We start from the raw sequence: 20,857 nt of genomic DNA, 5'->3' as shown, positions 1-20,857 counted from the left end.
AAATGAATCATTAAAATTTTAAGTCCATTAAAGAATAAATTTTTTAAAAATTAAAAAAAAAAAAAAAAGATTTACTGATGAACCAAGAGAGACCAGGCAACAAGAAGGAAAAGCTGCTGATGGCCACTGTCTAGTTTCACAAGTCTGCGAACAAAATAAGTGTGCTTAAAATATTTAAAATTAATAAATATAAAAAACTTACCTCTGAGAAATCATTCCTTTCTGCTTTTCTCACTGCGGACTCTGCCATCCAGTTCCTCAGCACGTACCTAGGATTAACAGCTTCGGAGGAAAGCACATGTTTTGGAACACTAAGTTACTAAGTCCAGACAGGAATATGAAATCACCCTCAAAATCAGATACACTTTAAAAACTTTGCTGGAAGGTGCAAATGAGAAGCAAAGATCAGCATCACCCAATGTTGATTGTTTATAAACAATGTATAGTGTCTATTATCTTATGGTACAGAAAACACTTTTTTGAGCAATTCAGGGTTTGGTTTTTCTCTTCAGTGTTTCATCATTACTTCAGGTTTTTTCACCATGTTCAGTTCACTAAGTATTTTCTCTTTTTTTAACGTTTGTTTATTTTGAGAGAGAGTGGGGGAGGGGCAGAGAGAGAGAGAATCCCAATCAGGTTCTGAGCCACCAACACAGGGCCCCACATCGGGCTTCAGCCCACAAACCATGAGAACATGACCTGAGCCAAAACCAAGAATCAGATACTTAACCGATGAGCCACCCAGGTGCCCTGCACTAAGCATTTCCTAAAGCTGGAGAAAGTAGTGAATGCATCCGAATTAGGCCCCACAGCCTGAGTGGAGGTCGGGGAAGAGAAGTTGCTACTTTTAACATCTTCAAGCTCAGAATTAAGGTCTGACTTAGTGGGACTGCTTAATGTTCATGCTGCCAAGACAAGCATGAAAGGTTACTTGAGGCAAAACTCTTTATAAATTTATATTTTTGATAGTAACCACACATTTTTTCATATTAAAGGTATTATAATAATGGCACATTTAAAAAAATCCAGAAACTATGTCTTTATTGGAGATGAGCCTTTTCCAAAATAATTTATCAGAGTGGAGAGGAAGGATGCTTATCCCCACTGGGGAACAGAAATTCTGAGCAGACTCCAGAAATCCCAATTTTGTGATTCTTAACAGTTTTCCAAGCTACTTGAATGGCAGAAACATACAAATTCCCTTTCAACTTGGTTTTAAAGATCTGCCATGATATGACAGATAATCTAATAATGTAAGTGCCTTGTGACCCAGCAGTTCTCTAGGAGCATAGTCTATGAAAACAAATTCAAACTTAAAAAGTATTATTTACATTAGGGAAAACTAGAAACAATTTAAATACTCAGTATTAGGGGAATACTTAAGTAAAACATTGTATAACCTTTCTAAGAAATACTATCCAGCCATTGAAAATATTACATTATAAAGAATGAAGTAGCAAGGAAAAATGCCTTATTTATTTTTGGTAAAAAGAATGATCTAAAATTATACCATAGTATGATTACCACTAAATATTTCCCTAATCAATACACACAGAAAAAGAGACTAGAAGTAAATATATCAAAAAGTAAATAGTAACTGTGTTTCAAATACATCTTATTCTCATAATTGTTATTAAAATAATTGAAGAGACAAATTATTTCAAATACAGCATCTTGCATTGTTCTTTCTTTTCTTTTTTTGAGAGAGAGAGTACGTGTGTGTAGGGAGAGGGGCAGAGAGAAAGAAAGAAAGAGAGAGAGAGAGAGAGAGAGAGAGAGAGAGAGAATCTTAAGCAGGATCCATGCTCAGTGCAGAGCCCGATATGGGGCTCAATCCCACAACCCAGGATTCTCTCTCTTTCTTTCTTTCTCTCTGCCCCTCTCCCTACACACACGTACTCTCTCTCTCAAAAAAAGAAAAGAAAGAACAATGCAAGATGCTGTATTTGAAATAATTTGTCTCTTCAATTATTTTAATAACAATTATGAGAATAAGATGTATTTTTATTTTTATTAAATTAGATAAATGATAAATATAATTACCATTTTCCAGTTTCATTGCTAGCCTATTAGAGATGAGTTGAACTTAATAGTTTGAAGTGCTCAGTGTTTTATGGACATTCAGTCTTCTTTCTGATCTACCGATCTCTTCCAATTGATGGTAGCAATGGCATGCTTTATTTATATTATATTGCCCTCAGTAAAACATAGCCTTAAATCTCTTGACAGCGCTAAATTTACCTTTTCAGAAAGATATACTAAGCCTGTATTATATTCCCTTTTTTTGCACCATCACATTGTTTAAAGCTGAGACTTCAAACATGAATTTGAGTCCTGCTCTTACGTAGTCAATACCCTAGTGATCAGGGATTACTACTTTCTATGTAACACCGGCTGGGCTTGTGTGTGGACATGATCCTTGTTAATCCACTGCTTCACATTTTATTGCCAAAAGAAAACTTTCCAAAAGAAAGTTCCCAACTAGATACAAATGTGCAAAATTAGATAACTCCTCAAAGGATCTTATAAACATCTATAATTATCCGATTTTCAAGTAGTTTACATATTTATAACTTGGTCCAAAGCACTTCTGCTTGTAGCAGAAATTCCCAGTATGTTTTAATAGTATTTTACTGCCAGGTTTCTATGAAATGTGTATCAAATTTGACAAACTTAATTGGAAGATTTTTCTCCCTTGGCCTCAGCGAAGCGCTTCCACAACATCCCTTGCACATTAGTTTCCTTTTTGTTTAAAGATTGTGCATATAGATATATTTTTTGCGTACACATGTTTTCATTTCAAAGGAGTTCTGTATGAATTCTTTAAAATTGAAAAATGCAGGGGCGCCTGGGTGGCTCTGTTGGTTAAGTGTCTGACTCCAGCTCAGGTCATGATCTCATGGTTTGTGGGTTTGAACCTCACGTTGGGCTCTGTGCTGACAGCTCAGAGCCTGGAGTCTGCTTGGGATTCTGTGTCTCCCTCTCTCTCTGCCCCTCCACCACTCACAGTCTATCTCTCTCTCAAAAATAAATAAAACATTAAAATTGAAAAATGCAAACTTGTAGAAAGACTAAAGAATCCCACAACCCTGGAATCATGACCTGAGCCGAAATCCAGAATTGGATGCTTAACTGACCAAGCCACCCAGGTGCCCCGTCTCTTTTTAATATCCAGGAAGAAGAATGAAGAAGGGAATTTTTCTTTTATCCTAGTATCTACAAAAGCTCAGGTCTGAAATATTTACTTGAGGCCACAATTTAAATTTATACCTGTGGACTATGCCAACGGTTGTATTTTATTATGAGGCTCAATCCCAGGATTTCAACACAGTTGGCCCTGAGCTCTAAGATAGCTGTGTTCTAAGGACAAATAAAGCTCCTCCCGAGCATGTGCCACAAATTCACTACTGGGCACAATGAAAGCTGAATTACACTGATGCATTTTCAGAATTATAACCAAGTGAGCTTTATTGCAGAAATCCACTCACATAATGCTGGAGCTGCAATGGCTTGCCTGAATGCATAGTAAGGACAGTAATCAATAGCATTTATTAGACAAAGTTTTAATATGATCTGGGCTGGGTGGCACAGTGTGACATAAAAGAAAAGATCAATGTCCTCTGGTGGCTTATGATCACAGAGCTATTTGCAGGCTTAGAAATAAGAAATCTTGCATAATATAATTTTTATAATCTTTATTTTTGAGAGAGAGAGAGAGAGAGACAGAGTGCGAGTGGGGGAGGGGCAGAGAGGGAGACACAGAATCTGAAGCAAGCTCAGGCTCTGAGCTGTCAGCACAGAGCCCAATGCGAGGCCCGAACTCACAAACTGTCAGTTCATGACCTGAGCTGAAGTCAGATGTTTAACCAACTAGCCCAGCCAGCCACCCCTAAATCTTGCAGAATTAAAAAAAAAAAATTCTTAGATTTTTAAAACACTCATCTTTGATATTCCCATTGCTTGCAACTTGGAGCACTTATTTTAAAAAGTTTTAAATCTTCCCCTACTCTCCTATTGATTTTTTTAATATTTTGAAACAATATATAACAGCAATATATTTTTAGTCTTTCGGTTTCTAGAAAACGTTAAAATCATCCCAGTCTTCCCAATATCCCTGTGATGAAGCTACTAAATGCGCTCTATATTAGTATTATAGTTGATGCTTATCAAATACTTATTATGTGCCAACTACCGTCTCCCCGAATTTGTGCAACAGTCAATGATGTAAATGCACTTTATAGGTGAGGAAACAAAAAAATCAACTGGATCACTCTGGATTGTCATGGTTGCACAATTTTTAAATTTTTTTTAAAAAAATCACTGTACACTTAAAATGAATGAATTTTATGGAAATGACACCTCAGTAAAGCCCCTAAAAAGTATATATATGTACCAGAAAGAGAAAAGGAGGCATGAGGAATCAAATGACCTGCTTAATAACATGCAGGCAATAAACAGCCGGCCCGCCTCTGGAGTCCGCGCTGTACTGCCTCTCTGAGGAAAATAAACTCAGGTCAAGAGCATACCCAGGAATGAAGACTCCCTAAGGGAAATGAAGATCCGGACTGTGTAGTGACACAGGCCACTCTTCTCAGATGTTTTATTTCTTCTCACCTGTACAATTCTTTAATTCCACATATCTGATACACATCGTTACATGACTTTGTGTAATTCTTATATATTTGCATTTTCATGTCAATTAAGCGTGTAATAATAAGGTATGGGAGTGTGCCTTTAAAAACATAACTGAGCTACCATTATGAACTTTTAATCATGCCATTGCTCTTTGTGGAAATTTATCTTTTTCCCTTCCTTGAGAGCCCACTGTTCAGCAATTATTATTTCTCTAACATAACTCAAAGCTGCAGCCTTGAATTCACTGAAATTTATTTTACCGTCTCATCCATCCTGTCATAACCAAACCCAAATACTAAAGACTGCCACCATGTTATTCTTTCCATTTCTTCTTTCTCTTAACTGCTGAGTGTCCATAATCTGAGCTGGCTTACAAACTCTGTAGAACCACGGGGTCCCTAGGTGGCTTAGTCGGTTAAGTGCCCGACTTCAGCTCAGGTCATGATCTCATGGCTGGTGGGTCAAGCCCCACATCAGGCTCTGTGCTGACAGCACAGAACCTGGAACCTGCCTCAGATTCTGTGTCACCTTCTCTCTGTGCTCCTTCCCTGCTCATGCTCACTCTCACTCTCCAAAATAAATAAATATTAAAAAATTTAAAAAACAAAAAACAAACTCTGTACAACCAACTGCACCAGTGGCAACCACATCCATGCTGGGCCCCAAAGAGATCACTCACGTCCCTGTAAAAACTAAACTCAGTTTGATTTTTACAATAAAGTCTTAAGTTCAAGAAGCAATCTCATTCCCTAACCTAACATGGAATGTGAGGATCATCTATTCATCCACATGAATCGGCCAACCTGATGACACACACCAGCTCTCTATACAAGTCCTAAGTGAGGCAGGGGTGCTCAGGGACTTAGGACCTTCTGTCTTAACTTCTTTGATCTTGTTAGAATCCATACTGTAAAAAAGAACTAACTTCCATTGTTTTCTCCACCAAACCAACGTGAAGTCACATGGTAAACTGAAATCAATATTAGAGATGATTTATTTTTAGATCTGTCATTTACTGGATGTGCCCGGGCACTGCAACAAGATACCTTACATATATTATTACTCTTCATTACAACATCCCTGCAAAATATCCCCATTATACAACAACTAAGGACTCTGAAGTGCAGAGAGCTAAGAGAGCTAAGTATTTTTCAGATCATATAGCTAAAAAGTCACAAGATTCATCTGCCAGACCCCCAAAACTGACTTCGTTCCATGATAACCCAAACTACCTTGTCTCTCAACCATCTCTTAAGACTATATTATTTTAGGGGCACCTGGGTGGCTCAGACAGTTGAGCATCCAACTCTTGATTTTGACTTAGGTCATGATCTCAAAGTCCTGGGATGGAGCCCTGCGTTGGGCTCTGCACTGCGTGTGAAGCCCACTTGGGATTTTCTCTCTCTGTCTCTCCCTTTCTCTGTCTTTCCCCCATTAGTATATGCATGAGCTCCCTCTCTCAAATAAAATTTTAAAAAGAACTATATTATTTTAACATCATTATGCAAACTTATTAAAAGCAGAACTACTATACTGTGTCAAAGGTCATTAGGAAAGCTTGTAGATGACACTTTAACGCAAAAATACACTCAAGTAGAATTATCCTAGTTAAAAACAAGCCAAAAAAAATCAAAATCAAAAACAAAAATAACCCCTCAGTTCCCTCAATTACTTCTGGCTTTCAAAAGAATGCTGCTTTTATGTGATAATCCTTAAAGTGGAAAAAATCAAAAGGCTTACTTACATGTCATTCTTTTTCTTCTTTCAGAATCTGAATCATTCTTGTTACTAACAAGAATAAAGCAAAGGACAAAATTAACCACTGTCTCTTTACATCATAGCTTTTTTTTCAAAAAGGTAGGAATTACTTCACAAAACAAATATTGGGAAAAAAACATTTAAAAGTAACATTGCATCAGTGTCTGAAAGGAAAATAGAAAATACTGAGTTTGATTAAACAATATATATAATACTACCTTGTTTAATTATTTTAGCTAATTCCAAATCTTTTATTTTACCAATTAAAAAACAGTTTTGTCTAAATATCTAAATTTTCTGATACTTTTCCTTATCTTAGACATGGTTTTCTAAAAATAATTTAGCTTTTTCTTGATTAATCATGATCATCTTTATAATAAATAGCCCTGAGGAGGCCATTAAACTGGGAAGAGCTATGTCTTCTTGTGGTTTTCCAGTCTCTCCCTTTCAGGGGCCACTACCTACAATGTCTTTATTCCCAAGTAATTCATTGTGATTTATGAAACAAAGTAACTTCTCACAAACGTAGAAGAGGTGACAACTAATCGGCATGGATAAAAGCCTAAGGAGCTCTTCTCCAGAGCTTTATTTAGTGCATGGACTGAGGAACTTGGGGAACAGTGTTAATCAAGAGTTGAGTGAACAGACAGGTGCTCTCTGCATGGGGGAGGTGTTGCTGTGGACACCTCAGCAGGTGCAAAGTACCCAGCAATAGAAAGGAAATGTTGCAGAATTGAAGGAAGAGAGGCTTGATGGCTTGACTCTGCTAAAGTAACACGTGGCATGCTTTTCTGGAAGTGGTTAGATTTCCTTACCTCTTCAGTCTCAGAAGGTACTGGGATACCCAGGCTGGAAAGAGCTTGTGCGTGGAAATCACCTTCAGTGCCCAGAATTGCTAAATGAAAATGTAATAACAGCCTGCGTTAGTATATTAATATTGGTTCAGTTTATTTTAACCTCATATTACTTTAAATTATATTCTTTAATAATAACTTATCCAGATTTTTTTAAAGACATGCTATTTCAAGTAGAAGTAGTACTAAAAAAGAATAATATTTTTGGGGTGCCCAGGTGGCTCAGTCAGTTAAGCCTCCAACTTAGACTCAGGTCATGATCTTACCATTCGTGGGTTCGAGCCTTGCATCAGGCTCTGCGCTGACAGCTCAGGGCCTGGAGCCTGCTTTGGATTCTATGTATCCCTCTCTGCTCCTCCCCTGCTCTCTCTCTCTCTCTCTCTCTCTCACACACACACACACACATTCTCTCTCTCTCTCTCTCTCAAAAATAAACATTAAAAAGAAAATTTTTTACGATTTATTTTGAGAGAGAGAGAGAGAGAGAGAGAATGTGTGAGCAGAGGAGGGGCACAGAGATAGAGAAAGAGAATCCAAAGCAGACTCCATGCTATTGGTGCAGAGCCTGATGTGAGGCTCGAATTCACCAACCGTGAGATCATGACCTGAGCAGAAATCAATAGTCAGATGCTTAACCAACTGAGCCACACTGGCGCCCCTTCCTTTTCTCTATATAACATTCAACTCTAAAGTTATAATTCATGGAAAGCCATATAATGGCATGATTCAAGATACAAAAAAAACAAAGTTCTAATAGAGATTACGTGTAAATACTAATATTACCAAAAGCTTTCCTTTAAATAATGTATAATTTACTTTTAAAAACTTAATTTGTGGGGCAAACTGAGGAGGCCCAAAGAGGGTTTCCTCACTGCTCCACACATTCTCTAACACGAAATCCTAGCACTATAACTACAGATTAAGTGCTCCATAGCATGAAAATGCCTTTCAAAGGGGCCTCATCGGGCATGAGTAAACATGAGAATCAGATCGTGATGTTTACCTATTGACAGAAAATAAACTGAAAGCTAACAAAAACTTACTTTTATTACTATATTGAGCTACTTACCATGAAGGGCTCATGTGAAAAAAATGCAGAGTCCAGAGGTTGAGAACATGGACTCTGGGGAAAACTGCCTGTGTTTGAATCCAGCCAGCCACTTACTAATTGTGTGAGCTGGCACTCACCATGCCTCAGTTTCTTTATCAGTAAAACATAAATAACAATGGTACCTACCCATATGTCATAGCACAGATTATACATATAAAATGCTTAGAATAGTGCCTGGAACATAGCACTCAATAAATGCTACCTATTCGTGTTATTATTATTATTAATTTTTCATTACTTTGTAAAGCATTTATGACAATGCCTGTCCCAGAGTAAGTTCTTAGTAATAGTGGGTTCTCAAGAAGAGCTTATTGAATAAATGCATTTGTGAGGCTATAGAAAAATCACATTACCTAGGCACAGAATATCATGAGCTATAATGAAGGGGTTGAAATTTCAAAAATAAGGCTGAATTTTAATCTCAAAAATAATAATAAAGTGATTACAATATAAAATACTTAAACCTGTTCAAAAAAGAAACAACAGGCCCAAAATGGAGTCACTTGCACTAAGCCCACATCACCAAACCAAAACTTAATACCTGCCCTAACTGCAGTTTCAACCTCCCCCCAGGAAGGTAATCTTAACTGGTGAGCTGGAATTCCCTGGTCAGCAGTAGTGAGGTAATCCACCTGATAGCCCCTTCCATCCTTCCCCGGAAAGATGAGATAATCTGCTCTTTCCCTGTTCCGGTCCCCTTCTGCCTATGAAAGTCCCCCATTTTGTACAGCTCCACCCAGCTCCTTTCTGTTTGCTAGATGGGATGCTGCCCCATTCATGAATTGTTGAATAAACCGCACTGGGTCTCCAAATTTATACAGCTGAATTTTGTTTTTTAATAGACCTTCGAAATAGACCTATGTTTCTAAAAATCTATAATAAGTAAGAATCGTGGCAGTACCCATAATATTTCACAAATGCAATGTGTTCATGTTGAAATAAAAAGTCAACACATACTTTTAAAACTGAGTTAAGTGCCCACTACTTTAGAAACCGTTTGGCAGTTTCTTAAGGAATCAAACATACATTTTACTAAACAATCCAGCAATTCCAGCACTTCCATTCCTAGTATCTATCCAAGAGAAATGAAAACATATGTTCACTCCAAAACTTGTATATGAATGTTCAGAGCAGTATTTACTCAACAGTAGCCAAAAAGTGGAAATAACCCAAATGTCCATCAACCGGTAAGTGCATCAGCCAAAGGTGGTCTATCCGTACAGTGGAGTACCGCTCAGCAGCAAAGAGGAAAGAATTACCAATACAGATAACAACATGGCTGGACCTCAGAACCAGGCTAATGGAGAAGCAAAAGACTATATACTGTATGAGTTCACTTATAGGAAATATCTAGAAAGTGAAAACCCTGAGACACAAAATAAATTAGTAGCCATTGGGGGGCTAGGAGTGGAAATGGGGATTAACTGCAAATGGGCCTGAAGGATCTTTCTTATTTATTTCTTAATGTTTTTTATTTATTTTTGAGAGAGAGAGACAGCATGAGCAGGGGAGGGTCAGAGAGACAGGGAGACACAGAATCCGAAACAGTCTCCAGGCTCTGAGCTAGCTGTCAGCACAGAACTCAATGCAGGGCTCGAACCCACGAACCTCAAATTCATGACCTGAGCCGAAGTCGGACACTCAACTGACTGAGCCACCCAGACACCCCATGAAGGATCTTTTTTAGGGTGATGGAATTGTTCTAGAATTGTGATAACCACATAGATCTGTAAATTTTAAAAAACCATTGAATTATACACTTCAGGACAGTGGAATTTTATGGTATTGAAATTATACCTCAATAAATCTGTTAAGGAAAACTGAATTAAGAGAAAAATAAATGTTACAAATTACTACCTGGGGAATGTTGAGCTCCTGTAACTGGCTTTGAGTAATCTCACTGAGCTGCCGAAATGTCATTGTAAAATCAGCTGCTGTCTTTTCCATGAGCTAATGGAAACAATTATATTTATAAATATCAATTCTTCAAGAATAGTAATTCAAATATAAGAAAAAAAAGACAAACTCACATGTAAGAGAAATGCAATTAAATCATCATCACCCTTTTTTTCTCCAAGTAATCCCAATTTGGCTTTGAACAATTCTCTAAATCTGAAAGAGAAATGTTATTTCAGTTCAACTCACTATATTAAGAATCGTCCTCAAACCAACCAGGATGCTTTAATATCTGTATTCAAAAGGTCAAACCTTGTATAATAAAGAACTGGATACCCCTCAAGAATCTGAGCAGCTCTACAGGGAGACAAAAGGAAAAACAATGAACTATTGATTTAAAATTAACATTCTTAAATTACATTTTACAAGAACAAAGTGAACCTTTTCATATATTAAATATAATAATTATATTCACCAATCTCAATTCCTATATTTCATAAAAATATAAACACTACAGCACTCTTAACCTTAAACTCATCTTTTTTTTTAAGTTAGTTTATTTCTGAGAGAGCAAGCACGCGCAAGTGGGGGAGGGGCAGAAAGAGAGAGAGGCGGAGACACAAAATCCAAATCCAAAACAGGCTCCAGGTTCCAAGTTGTCAGCAGAGAGCCCAACATGGGGCTAAAACTCACAAACTGTGAAATCATGACCTGAGCCCAAGTCAGACGCTTAACCAGCTGAGCCACCCAGGTGCCCTACTTTAAACTCATCTTTAAACAAATTAGGTTTCTACTTTTTAAAAATTTTTTAAATGTTTATTTATTTTTGAGAAAGAGAGAGGGCAAGCAGGGCAGGGGCAGAGAGAGGGGGAGAGAGGATCCAAAGCAGGCTCTGCACTGACAGCAGAGAGCCCAGTGTGGACTCGAACTCGAGAATTGCTAGATCATGCCCAAAGCCCAAGTCGGACACTGAACTGACTAAGCCACCCAGGTAACCCAAGTTTCTGATTTTTTAATGTTTGTTTATTTCGATGAAAGAGAGTGCATGCACATGAACGGAGGGAGGGGCAGAGAGAGGGAGAGAGAGAGAATCCCAAGCGGACTCCACACTGTCACACTGCGAAGATGGATGTGGGGCTTGATTGAACTCATGAACCATGAGATCATGACCTGAGCCGAAACCAAGAGTTGGTCACTTAACCAGCTAAGCCACCCAGGTGCCCCTATTTCTTAATATTCTTAGACGTATTTGAAATTATACAAAAGCTCAACTCATTCTGAAGCTCCACTCTCTTTACCTTACTGACCTCATCCCATACAAGTCTTCCCCTTGCTCAGTCTGAAGCAGCCACAGGGGCCTTCTTGCTGTTCCTTAAACACCCTCCAAACCCACTCTAGGCCTTTGCACAGGCTAGTCCCTCGTCCCGAGCACCCTTCTCCGGACACCTGTCTAGCTTGCTCCCGTGACTCTTTCAAGCTTTTGCTCAAATGAGATGCTGAATATCCTTTTAAAACTGCAAACCCCTCCCTGCCTTTAGTCTCTATCCCCCGCTTTATTTTTCTCCATAGTATTCATCTCCTTTCTAATTAACTGTGCAACTTATTTATTCTGTTTGACTGCCTCTCCCACCAGAAGTAAGTACCACAAGGACACAATTTTTGTGCTGTTTTATTTCATGGCTGTCCCCCTGGCACCTGCAACAGTGACGGGCACATACTGAGCACCTCAGTATTTGTCAAATGAATAAATGGACTTGGCAGGGCAAAGGGGATATAAAATTAATGGAGACAAAAGTGACTGCTCGATGAATAACATCTTATATTGCTTTGATTTTGAACTATGTGATGTATTACCAATATATTTTAAAATTATATTAATTAAAGGAACCATAGGGGGCATATAAAACTTTTACTGTAGTAATTTTTTGCTACCCAAGGTTAATGAAATCACTATATGGTTTGCCGTCCATTTGTGAACTTGTACTGGAAACGGGAAATTTTAGATTTGGGGGAGGGGTGGGGAAGAGAGAGAAGGTAAATATGCTTTATCTTCTAGCAAATACATTAAAGACACACAAATGATTAAAATGTGATCTTGCCCTCAAGAGGTTGAATGTCCAGTGGTTATACCAAGAAATGTCTTAACAGCCTATGTAATTTATAACTTATTAGATTATTATTCATGCTTATTAATATACATATAGGAGATATTTCATTTTGAGTAACCGAGTATAAACATTACAATGTTACCTATTTATTATTTACTCTGTTGTTTAAAAAGGGAACCATGTACCATTTTTTCTTCAGCCTGAATTCAGAATGAGAGATCACACAGCAGTCAGATTGTGGTGNAAGGGAACCATGTACCATTTTTTCTTCAGCCTGAATTCAGAATGAGAGATCACAGCAGTCAGATTGTGGTTAAAAATTCTGCTTTATCCCTGATAAAAGCTAGTCTGGAGAACATGGCTTAAGTCTGTGGATAAATAGGCATGTTAACAAACTGTGCCTAAATTAGAAAGCTTTATTCACTCAGTTACTAGAACAGCAGTCACAACTGTGGGCCTCCCCCACGTGGGCATACCCCTATTAAATTTTCATAAAAAAGCAGAAAATGTATGCTTTCCCTGGTCTGGCAGCTTTCTGAAAAGAAAGGTATTAATAGGATGAGCCTCACATGTTTAATTTCTTCTCCCATATTCATCAACTGGATCATTAACCCTTCCTTCCCCGGATAGGAGTAAGTGGAGCCAGAGAAGGACTGTGGACTCTGATGAACCTCCCACACCCACACCAACCACAATGAACCACTTTTAAAGAGTATTCAAGGCCAAAGACTAAACTAGAGATGTCAAAGGAAGACAGCAGTTCAAATGAATGTTTGGTGCCTGCCCCTCCCTGCTCGGTTCAGCCCATCTCCCCTGGCCACGGAGCCTTGGGGCCTGGGGCCATGCCTCGAGTGTCTGAGCAAGACTGCAGGCCCTCACTCTTGAAGTACACCATGGCCGAGCAGAGCAGAGCAGGCCCTACCTGCATATATGTTACTGGGAAAAGTTAGGGGGCTCCCTAGCTTCTTCGAGGCTATAGGAAACCCACGAAAACCTGTCTTCCCCAGAAGGTGGGAGAAGGCTAGCTTGGTGCTGAGGAGAGCGGGGGCAGGGAGGCAGCCTACCAGAGACCCGGTGGAAAGCTGGGAACTTGCCTGCGTGGACTCTGCCAGCCCATGAAGGGTGTGGCACCCCGAAACTGGAGCTGAGCTCCAACCGAGAGGCAAGAGGAAGTAACACAGTACCATCGTGGGCCTTGTGCCAGCAGAGAAGGAAAACAAAGGAACGCCAGAACAGCAGGCTCTCAGGGAAATGGAAACACTCTTGGAGACAGAAAACAATGTGAAAAAAATAATAACAATAAGACACTTAAGAAGAATAAACTAGACCTCAGTAGACCTTCTGGAACTACAAACTACTGTCTCAGACTACAAAATTCAGTAGATGGACTGAGAAGACAGTTACTCCAAAGACTCAAATTAGTAGAAGAAATACCACAAAACATTATGCAAAAATACAAAGAAATGGAAAGCATAAGTAAAAAAAAATAAAAATAATAAAAGAATTGGGAATATATGGAGGATTCATACAAATAACGGAGCGCCAGAAGCACAAAAAAGAAATGGATGGAAGAAAGTCAATACTTTAAACAATAGCAGAGATTTTTCTCACTGGGTCTATAGTTAACAGTCGGAGAAGCAGAACCCCTATTGGTGCTATAGAACAAGGGATGTATTTGAGGAACTTGAGCTGGTGAAGAATGATATATAACACTGTTGCTTCTGTGTCTGGTTTGGGGGCTAAAAGTCAGCAGTGAGGAGAGAACAGAAAATTGGGTGTGCGGGGCGCCTGGGAGGCTCAGTTGGTTAAGCAACCAATTTTCGCTCAGATCATGATCTCATGGTTTGTGAGTCCGAGCCCTGCATTGGGCTCTGTGTTGACAGCTCAGAGCAGAGCCCTCTTTGGATTCTCAGTCTCCCTCTCTCTCTGCCCCTCCCCTGCTCGTGTGTGCATGTGTGTGCGCGCATGCGCGCGCGCGCCAGGCTCTCTCAAAAACAAAAACATTTTTTAAAATGTGACACTAGAGACAGTGAAGACAAATTGGACTCTACAGACAAACTGAAACCCTTGTCTACACCTCAAGTTTCCAAACTCGATAGTGCAGGTAACCTGCGGGATAAGCCAGCACCCTTCACCTTGGGCAGCACGTGCCTGGGCCAGGATCCAGAGAAGGTGAAGGAGGCCGGCCAGAGGGAGCTGCCATGCCGCTAACGTGCACGCTGATAGCAACGTGTGTGTCTGGCAGCGGTGCCTGACCCAGGCCAGCCTCTGGGCTGCGTAAACATGCTGCTGCCACACTTCTGCCTTCCATATCTTGCCAACTTCTCTTGGCCAACCTAACCCATAACCATACAGGGAAGGTGATTTTTGGAGTACCTTAGCTAGGTTCATACAATATAAGGCCCCTACACTTCATACGGCTCTCCGATGAAATTCTATTGAAAGTGAAAGGAAGGAGGTGATGTGCACAAATTCAGAAATTTATTCTTTTTTAAAATTTTTTATGTTTATTTATTTNAGGACAAAAACCATCACACAGAGTTAAAACCTGGCTATACGTATTTGTTTTTACAAGAAGCATACTTTAAAATGAAGTGATAAAGGTAAAAAATAAAATGAGATTCAAAGCAAATCCAACAAAAAGAAAGCACGAGTGGCAATAATATCAGATAAACTGAAATTCAGAGTTAAAAGGATAAATCAAGATAAAGGAGTCATTATGTTAGGATAAAAGGAAGATTTTTTTAAGGAAATATAAATAAAAAACCAGTATATACCAAAAATACAACAGCAAAATATGTACATTTAAAGCAATTAGAAAAAACTACTTAGTAAAATACAGTAACAGTGGGAGATTTTAATATACATCTCTTATGAATCAAATTTATCTAACTGATATAAGAAAAGTAAGGTCATAAAGGACTTGAATAACACAATACACTCAATTTGATACAGTAAAACCTTTGACTACATTCTTTTGTGGTCATGAAAACAAACAAAATTCATTTCTGGGGGCCATAAAGAAACCTTAACGCATGTTAAATACTAGATTTTACCAGACACATACAAATATATGGATAAAAAAAAGCCCAACCACTTACATTAAGAAAAAGAGTGATAACACTTACATCAAAGGGATGAAATAAACTAAAATTTCATAACACATAAGAAGCAAGAAATAGGAAACACTTTATCCTGATAACTATGGGAAAAAGCCAAAACTGTACTAGAGAAAAATATACAGTTTAAATGACCTCATCATTAAAGACTAAATAATAATATGGTTTTAAAAATGTTTCTTGTTGTTCAGGGCACCTGGGAGGCTCAGTCAGTTAAGCGTCTGCCTTCGGCTCAGATCATTATTTCATGGTTTGTGAGTTCAAGCCCGGTATTGGGATTTCTGCTGTCAGCACCGAGCCTGCTTTGGATCCTCTGTCCCTCTCTCTCTGCCCCTCCCCTGCTCATGCTCTCTCTCTCTCTCTCTCTCTCTCTCTTTCTCTCAAAAATAAACATTAGGGGCACCTGCATGGCTCAGTCAGTTAAGCCTCCAACTTCAGCTCAGGTCATGATCTCACAGTTCATGAGTTCGAACCCAGGGTCGGGCTCTGCCAACAGCTCAGAGCCTGGAGCCTCCTTCGGATTCTGTGTCTCCCTCTCTCTCTGCCCCTCCCCCACTCATGCTCTGTCTCTATCTCTGTCTCTCTCAAAAGTAAATAAACTTTAAAAAAAATTTTTTTTAAAGATCATTATACAAATATATTTTCACACAGATTTAATTAGTGCATTTAGGATTTACTCACAGCTGCCTTTGCCTAGGATCCAGTAATGGGTTGAAAGCTTGCAACAACTTGTTTAAGTTAAACATCCCAATATTGGCCTGATTTCCTATTTTATATCTTCCTTCGTCATCAGATGTGTTTGGGACAAAATCTGTTTAAAACAAAAAACACTAGCATTTTATAATGGGGATAGTTGTCTCTAAGTTTATATTTACACTAAATAAATTTATATTTATTAGACATAGTTATATTTATTAAATCTTTCTGTCTTTAAACGTTTAACTCAAAAGTAACATAAACACTTACTACCCATACGTATGAAATTCTTTTTAAATATGAATATTTGCCTAAAAGAGGAATATAGTTATAAGCTGTGAGAATTTTCAGGTGATCACACATAGACTTCAAATGCCACCTCAAGGAGCATGCCCTCTGTCCTCCACAAAGCCTGCCTGGGTCCCTCCCTGTAAGAATTGTGTCACTGTTAAAAAAACATTAAAAAAAAAAAAAAAAAAAATTTGGGCGCCTGGGTGGCTTAGTCGGTTAAGCATCCGACTTTCGCTTGGGTCATGATCTCACGGTTCGTGGGTTCGAGCCCCGCGTCGGGCTCTGTGCTGACTGCCAGCTCAGAGCCTGGAGCCTGTTTCAGTCTGTGACTCCCTCTCTCTCTGACCCTCCCTTGCTCATGCTGTCTCTATCTCTCTCCTAGAAATAAATAAAAAACATTAAAAAAAAAAAAAAAAGAATTGTGTCACTGTTACCTCCATTTTATAGGTTAGTAAAGTGCCAAGTTAAGTGACTTGCTCCAGGGCACAGAGCCGCTAAGGGTCAGATGCAGAGGTCACGCCTGCATCGGTCTCATGCACATTCCCCACTCCCCTCCCTGTCATCTTCTCTAATATGTCATTCTTTAAGGGCAGAGAACACAAAGGTTTCATTTTTGAATCCTTACAGCATCAGAAGATTGAGTACCATGTTTTATGAATGAACCCATTTCTCTCTACTACCCCATCACTGCATTAGCTATAACAGTTTATCTAAAATAAACCTGTGATGATTTTTTAGTGAAATGAGATATATGTATGTATGCATATACATATTTACACATAAATCACTCTTACCTGGATTATAGGCTTCCATAAAACCAAACGGACCATAGTCAATTGTAATGGATAACAAACTGAAGTTATCAGTATTACAAACACCTGAAACCACAACAAAAAGATTCTGAAAACATGGTAATAAAACAATAAAGCACTTTTAAATGTATAAAATTATCCAGAATAGGAAAAGTAATGGAAATGCATTTGTTTTGGAAATGTGACAAAATTAGATTATCAACTGAATGTTTAACTGGTGATACCAAATAGCTTAATATATATTAAAACTATATATATTTTTTAAATTTATTTCTGAGAGAGAGAGAGACAGCGTGAGCAAGAGGGTCAGACAGAGGGAGACACAGAATCTGAAACAGGCTCCAGGCTCTGAGCTGTCAGCACAGAGCCCGACGTGGGGCTTGAACCCACGAACCATGAGATCATGACCTGAGCCGAAGTCGGACGCTTAACCAACTGAGCCACCCAGGCACCCCAAAACTATATTTTTAAATTAAATTTAGCCTTTCATTACCACCCCCCCCCGTAGAGATTTCAAACACTGCAGGAACAAAAGCCCAAGAAATAAACATTTTTCTTACTTATCCTCAATTTCTAGCATTTGTTTAAAAAATGTTTGGAATGGAACTGAGACTCATAAAGAAACAGATTAATTCATATTTGAAGGATAGGAAAAGGGGAAAACGTGGCCACGCACTCCGGTACCAGTCCCGAGCTGTGGGGAGGCAGCGTGCCCTCCCAGGCAGGGGAGGCTGTGGCTCGTAGCAGGAGTGTGGGGTGGGAAGAAGCCAGGGATTGAATACACCAGCCTATTACACACAGGATATTTGGCAACAGTGTCCAGTATAGAGTTTCAGCCTTTCTCTATTTATCAAAATGTTGAATGTACAGACTCTCTAACTTTAGAGGTTTATCCTCAAAAAGTCACCTTCAAGAATACAAAGATAGAGTTGCATGGTAGTCACTGCGGCAGAGTTCATAACAGCAAAAATTCTGAAATGCTGACCCCCACTCCCCCACCTCAGCCCACCCCAAGAGAGATACACAGAGTATGCGTGTGATAAGCTAAGCAGATTTCAAGAAGCTCTGCAATGTGGGAATCCCATTTGGTATTTATCTAGAGACATTAGTTAAGTGTATGATTCGTGTTTCAGTTATTCTTAGTTAAGGCACATATTCCTTCCATTGCAACTTCACACACAAAATGGCTTCAAACATACAAGCCAGCCCTGCTTTTTCAAAGATGCATGAATATCCTCCAAGAAAATCCAAAAGAATTGCTATGAGACGGTTAATGCGGGGCACCTGGGTGGCTCAGTTGGTTAAGCGTCTGACTTTGGCTCAGGTCATGATCTCATGGTTCGTGGGGTTTGAGCCCCATGTCAGGCTCTGTGCTGACAGCCAGCTCAGAGCCTAGAGCCTGCTACGGATTCTGTATCTCCCTCTCTCTCTCTGACCCTCCCCTGTTCATTCTGTGTGTGTCTCTCTCTCTGAAATAAATAAAAACATTTTTAAAAAATGTTTTAAAAAGAAATGGTTAATAATGACTGCCCTGGAGAACGGAATTCACACTCACTTCTGCATACTTTAGAGCATTTTTTAATTTTTTTTTTCTTGAGAGACAAAGACAGAGCATGAATGGGAGAGAGGCTGAAAGAGAGGGAGACACAGAATCCAAAGCAGGCTCCAGGCTCCAAGCTGCCAACACAGAGCCTGATGTGGGGCTTGAACTCACAAACTGCGAGATTATGACCTGAGCTGAAGTTGGACGCTTAACCGACTGAGCCCCCCAGGAGTCCCTCACTTCTGTATATTTTAAATTCTTTACCTTAAGCATATGGTGCTTTTATACTTAAGATTTTTAAAACAGCTTTAAAAAGAATCCAAATATAATACGTGCAGCCACAAGGTTAAAAAGCTTTACAGGTAACAACGTCCTCATCAAACTGCGGATGCTCATTCTATTGTGTGGGATTTTTTTTTAACTTGAGAAAATTGTTGCTCTGTTGCTGAAAACAAATTCATAGGCTGTAAATATTAAAAACCTCATCAGCAGGAATATTTTGAGGTACACAAAAAAGAAGTCTTATGCTTCAACAAATTAACTCTACTGTCCCAGCAGAAAAATGACCCATCAGTAGATAATTTACCATGCGCAAAACCAACAGACATCCACAAGGCAATGAGTTGTGCCGTCTCTGATACCACAACGGAGAAGAAATCCTAAAATAAAATTCAGAAATTTGTCAGATTTTTCAGGACTGCATACTCTTTTAGGATCTTCTGGTAAGTCACAAGGAGAACATGGAAAGAATTCAGAGGGCCAAAACCTAACTAAAGAAATGGAAATTAGAAGGTGTGAGAAAAACATGGAAGAATGTGGGGAATTAGCAAGAAATAATCTCTAATGGCTCAGACAGAGTATTATGACCATGTCCAGTAAGAACAGGGAAACCATTAGAATTCAGCACAAGGAAGTTAAATGTTAGTAAAGTTCTTAAACTATGAAACAAATCACCAACAAAACTAATGCCATTCCATTCTCTGTGACTGCTGAGAGGGTAAAAGAGCGTTACAATGATCAAAACATTTCCACAAGAATAGAAAATCAGGGGTACCTGGGTGGCTCAATGAGTTAAGCATCTGACACTCAGTTTAGGCTCAGGTCATGGTTTCACAGTTTGTGAGTTTGAGCCCCGCATTGGGCCCTGTGCTGACGGCTTCGAGCTGGGAGCCAGCTTGGGATTCTGTGTCTCCCTTTCTTTCTGCTCTCCCCTGCTCAAGCTCTATCTCAAAATAAATAAACCAAATAAATAAATAAAAGAATACAAAATCACACATTTTCCTGTTATGGATTTTGTGTATCTTAGAATGACTAATATAGAAATATCCATATATCTCACATGTGAGAAAAGAATACATAAGACCAAGTTGTAAACGCTGCACAAAAAATAACATCTAGAGTCAGGATGTGGTAGCACCTGTTCCTTTTCTCTAGATCTTTTCAAACAAAACCACTTTCTTTTTTTTTTTTTTAATGTTTGTTTATTTTTGAGAGAAAGAGACCGAGGGCAAGTGAAGGAGGACCAGAGAGAGAGGGAGGCACAGAATCTGAAGCAGTCTCCGGCTCTGAGATGTCAGCACAGAGCCCGACATGGGGCTCAAACTCAAGAACCATGAGATCACCACCTGAGCCGAAGTTGGACGCTCAACTGACTGAGCCACCCAGGTGCTCCACAAAACCACTTTCTTATCTGCGTCTTGTTTATGAAGTGGTTCACTTTCTCTTCCTCTAACAAAATGTTCAGAGTGCTCTGTGTCCTTTCCTACCTTTAGTTCTTTAAGTTCTAAGCTGTATCCATTGACGTTGACAAGCAATGAGAGAAAACCCAACACCACCCTTTCTCTTTAAAAACTTACCACATATCTATTGGGTTCTGTGACCTCTACTGAGGGGAAGTGCTCCCATATGATGAAGTCTAATAATGTCCTGGAGAGAAGGAGGGGAGAGAATCAGCGTTCCTCAGTATCAAACCATCTAAATCCACCCTTGACATTCAGGAAGCCATTGGGTTCAAGCTTAAAATTTTAAAAACTG

The 20,857-nt window shown here is 39.1% G+C and overlaps 1 protein-coding gene across 2 annotated transcripts in view; it reads right to left on the bottom strand.

Moving 5' to 3' along the window:
* Nucleotides 1-20,857, bottom strand: part of LOC144238619 (protein nucleotidyltransferase YdiU-like) — a 37,447-nt gene that overhangs the window by 4,104 nt on the left and 12,486 nt on the right. The window contains exons 9-18 of one of the 2 annotated variants that reach the window (XM_077772463.1): nt 20,680-20,749; nt 19,410-19,482; nt 17,263-17,346; nt 16,163-16,292; nt 10,567-10,611; nt 10,389-10,470; nt 10,216-10,308; nt 7,209-7,288; nt 6,380-6,423; nt 203-282 (exon numbers count right to left, since the gene is read on the bottom strand). In XM_077772463.1, coding sequence (XP_077628589.1) covers nt 203-282; nt 6,380-6,423; nt 7,209-7,288; nt 10,216-10,308; nt 10,389-10,470; nt 10,567-10,611; nt 16,163-16,292; nt 17,263-17,346; nt 19,410-19,482; nt 20,680-20,749 — 781 coding nt within the window. The remainder of the gene's footprint in view (nt 1-202; nt 283-6,379; nt 6,424-7,208; nt 7,289-10,215; nt 10,309-10,388; nt 10,471-10,566; nt 10,612-16,162; nt 16,293-17,262; nt 17,347-19,409; nt 19,483-20,679; nt 20,750-20,857) is intronic. The other variant, XM_077772465.1, reaches the window with a different exon arrangement.

Source organism: Crocuta crocuta, unplaced genomic scaffold (genome assembly GCF_008692635.1).
Source record: "Crocuta crocuta isolate KB4526 unplaced genomic scaffold, BGI_CrCroc_1.0 scaffold96, whole genome shotgun sequence".
NCBI classification, from domain to species: domain Eukaryota; kingdom Metazoa; phylum Chordata; class Mammalia; order Carnivora; family Hyaenidae; genus Crocuta; species Crocuta crocuta.
Note: the sequence above shows the minus strand (reverse complement) of the source record. Positions and strands in the feature narration are given on the sequence as shown.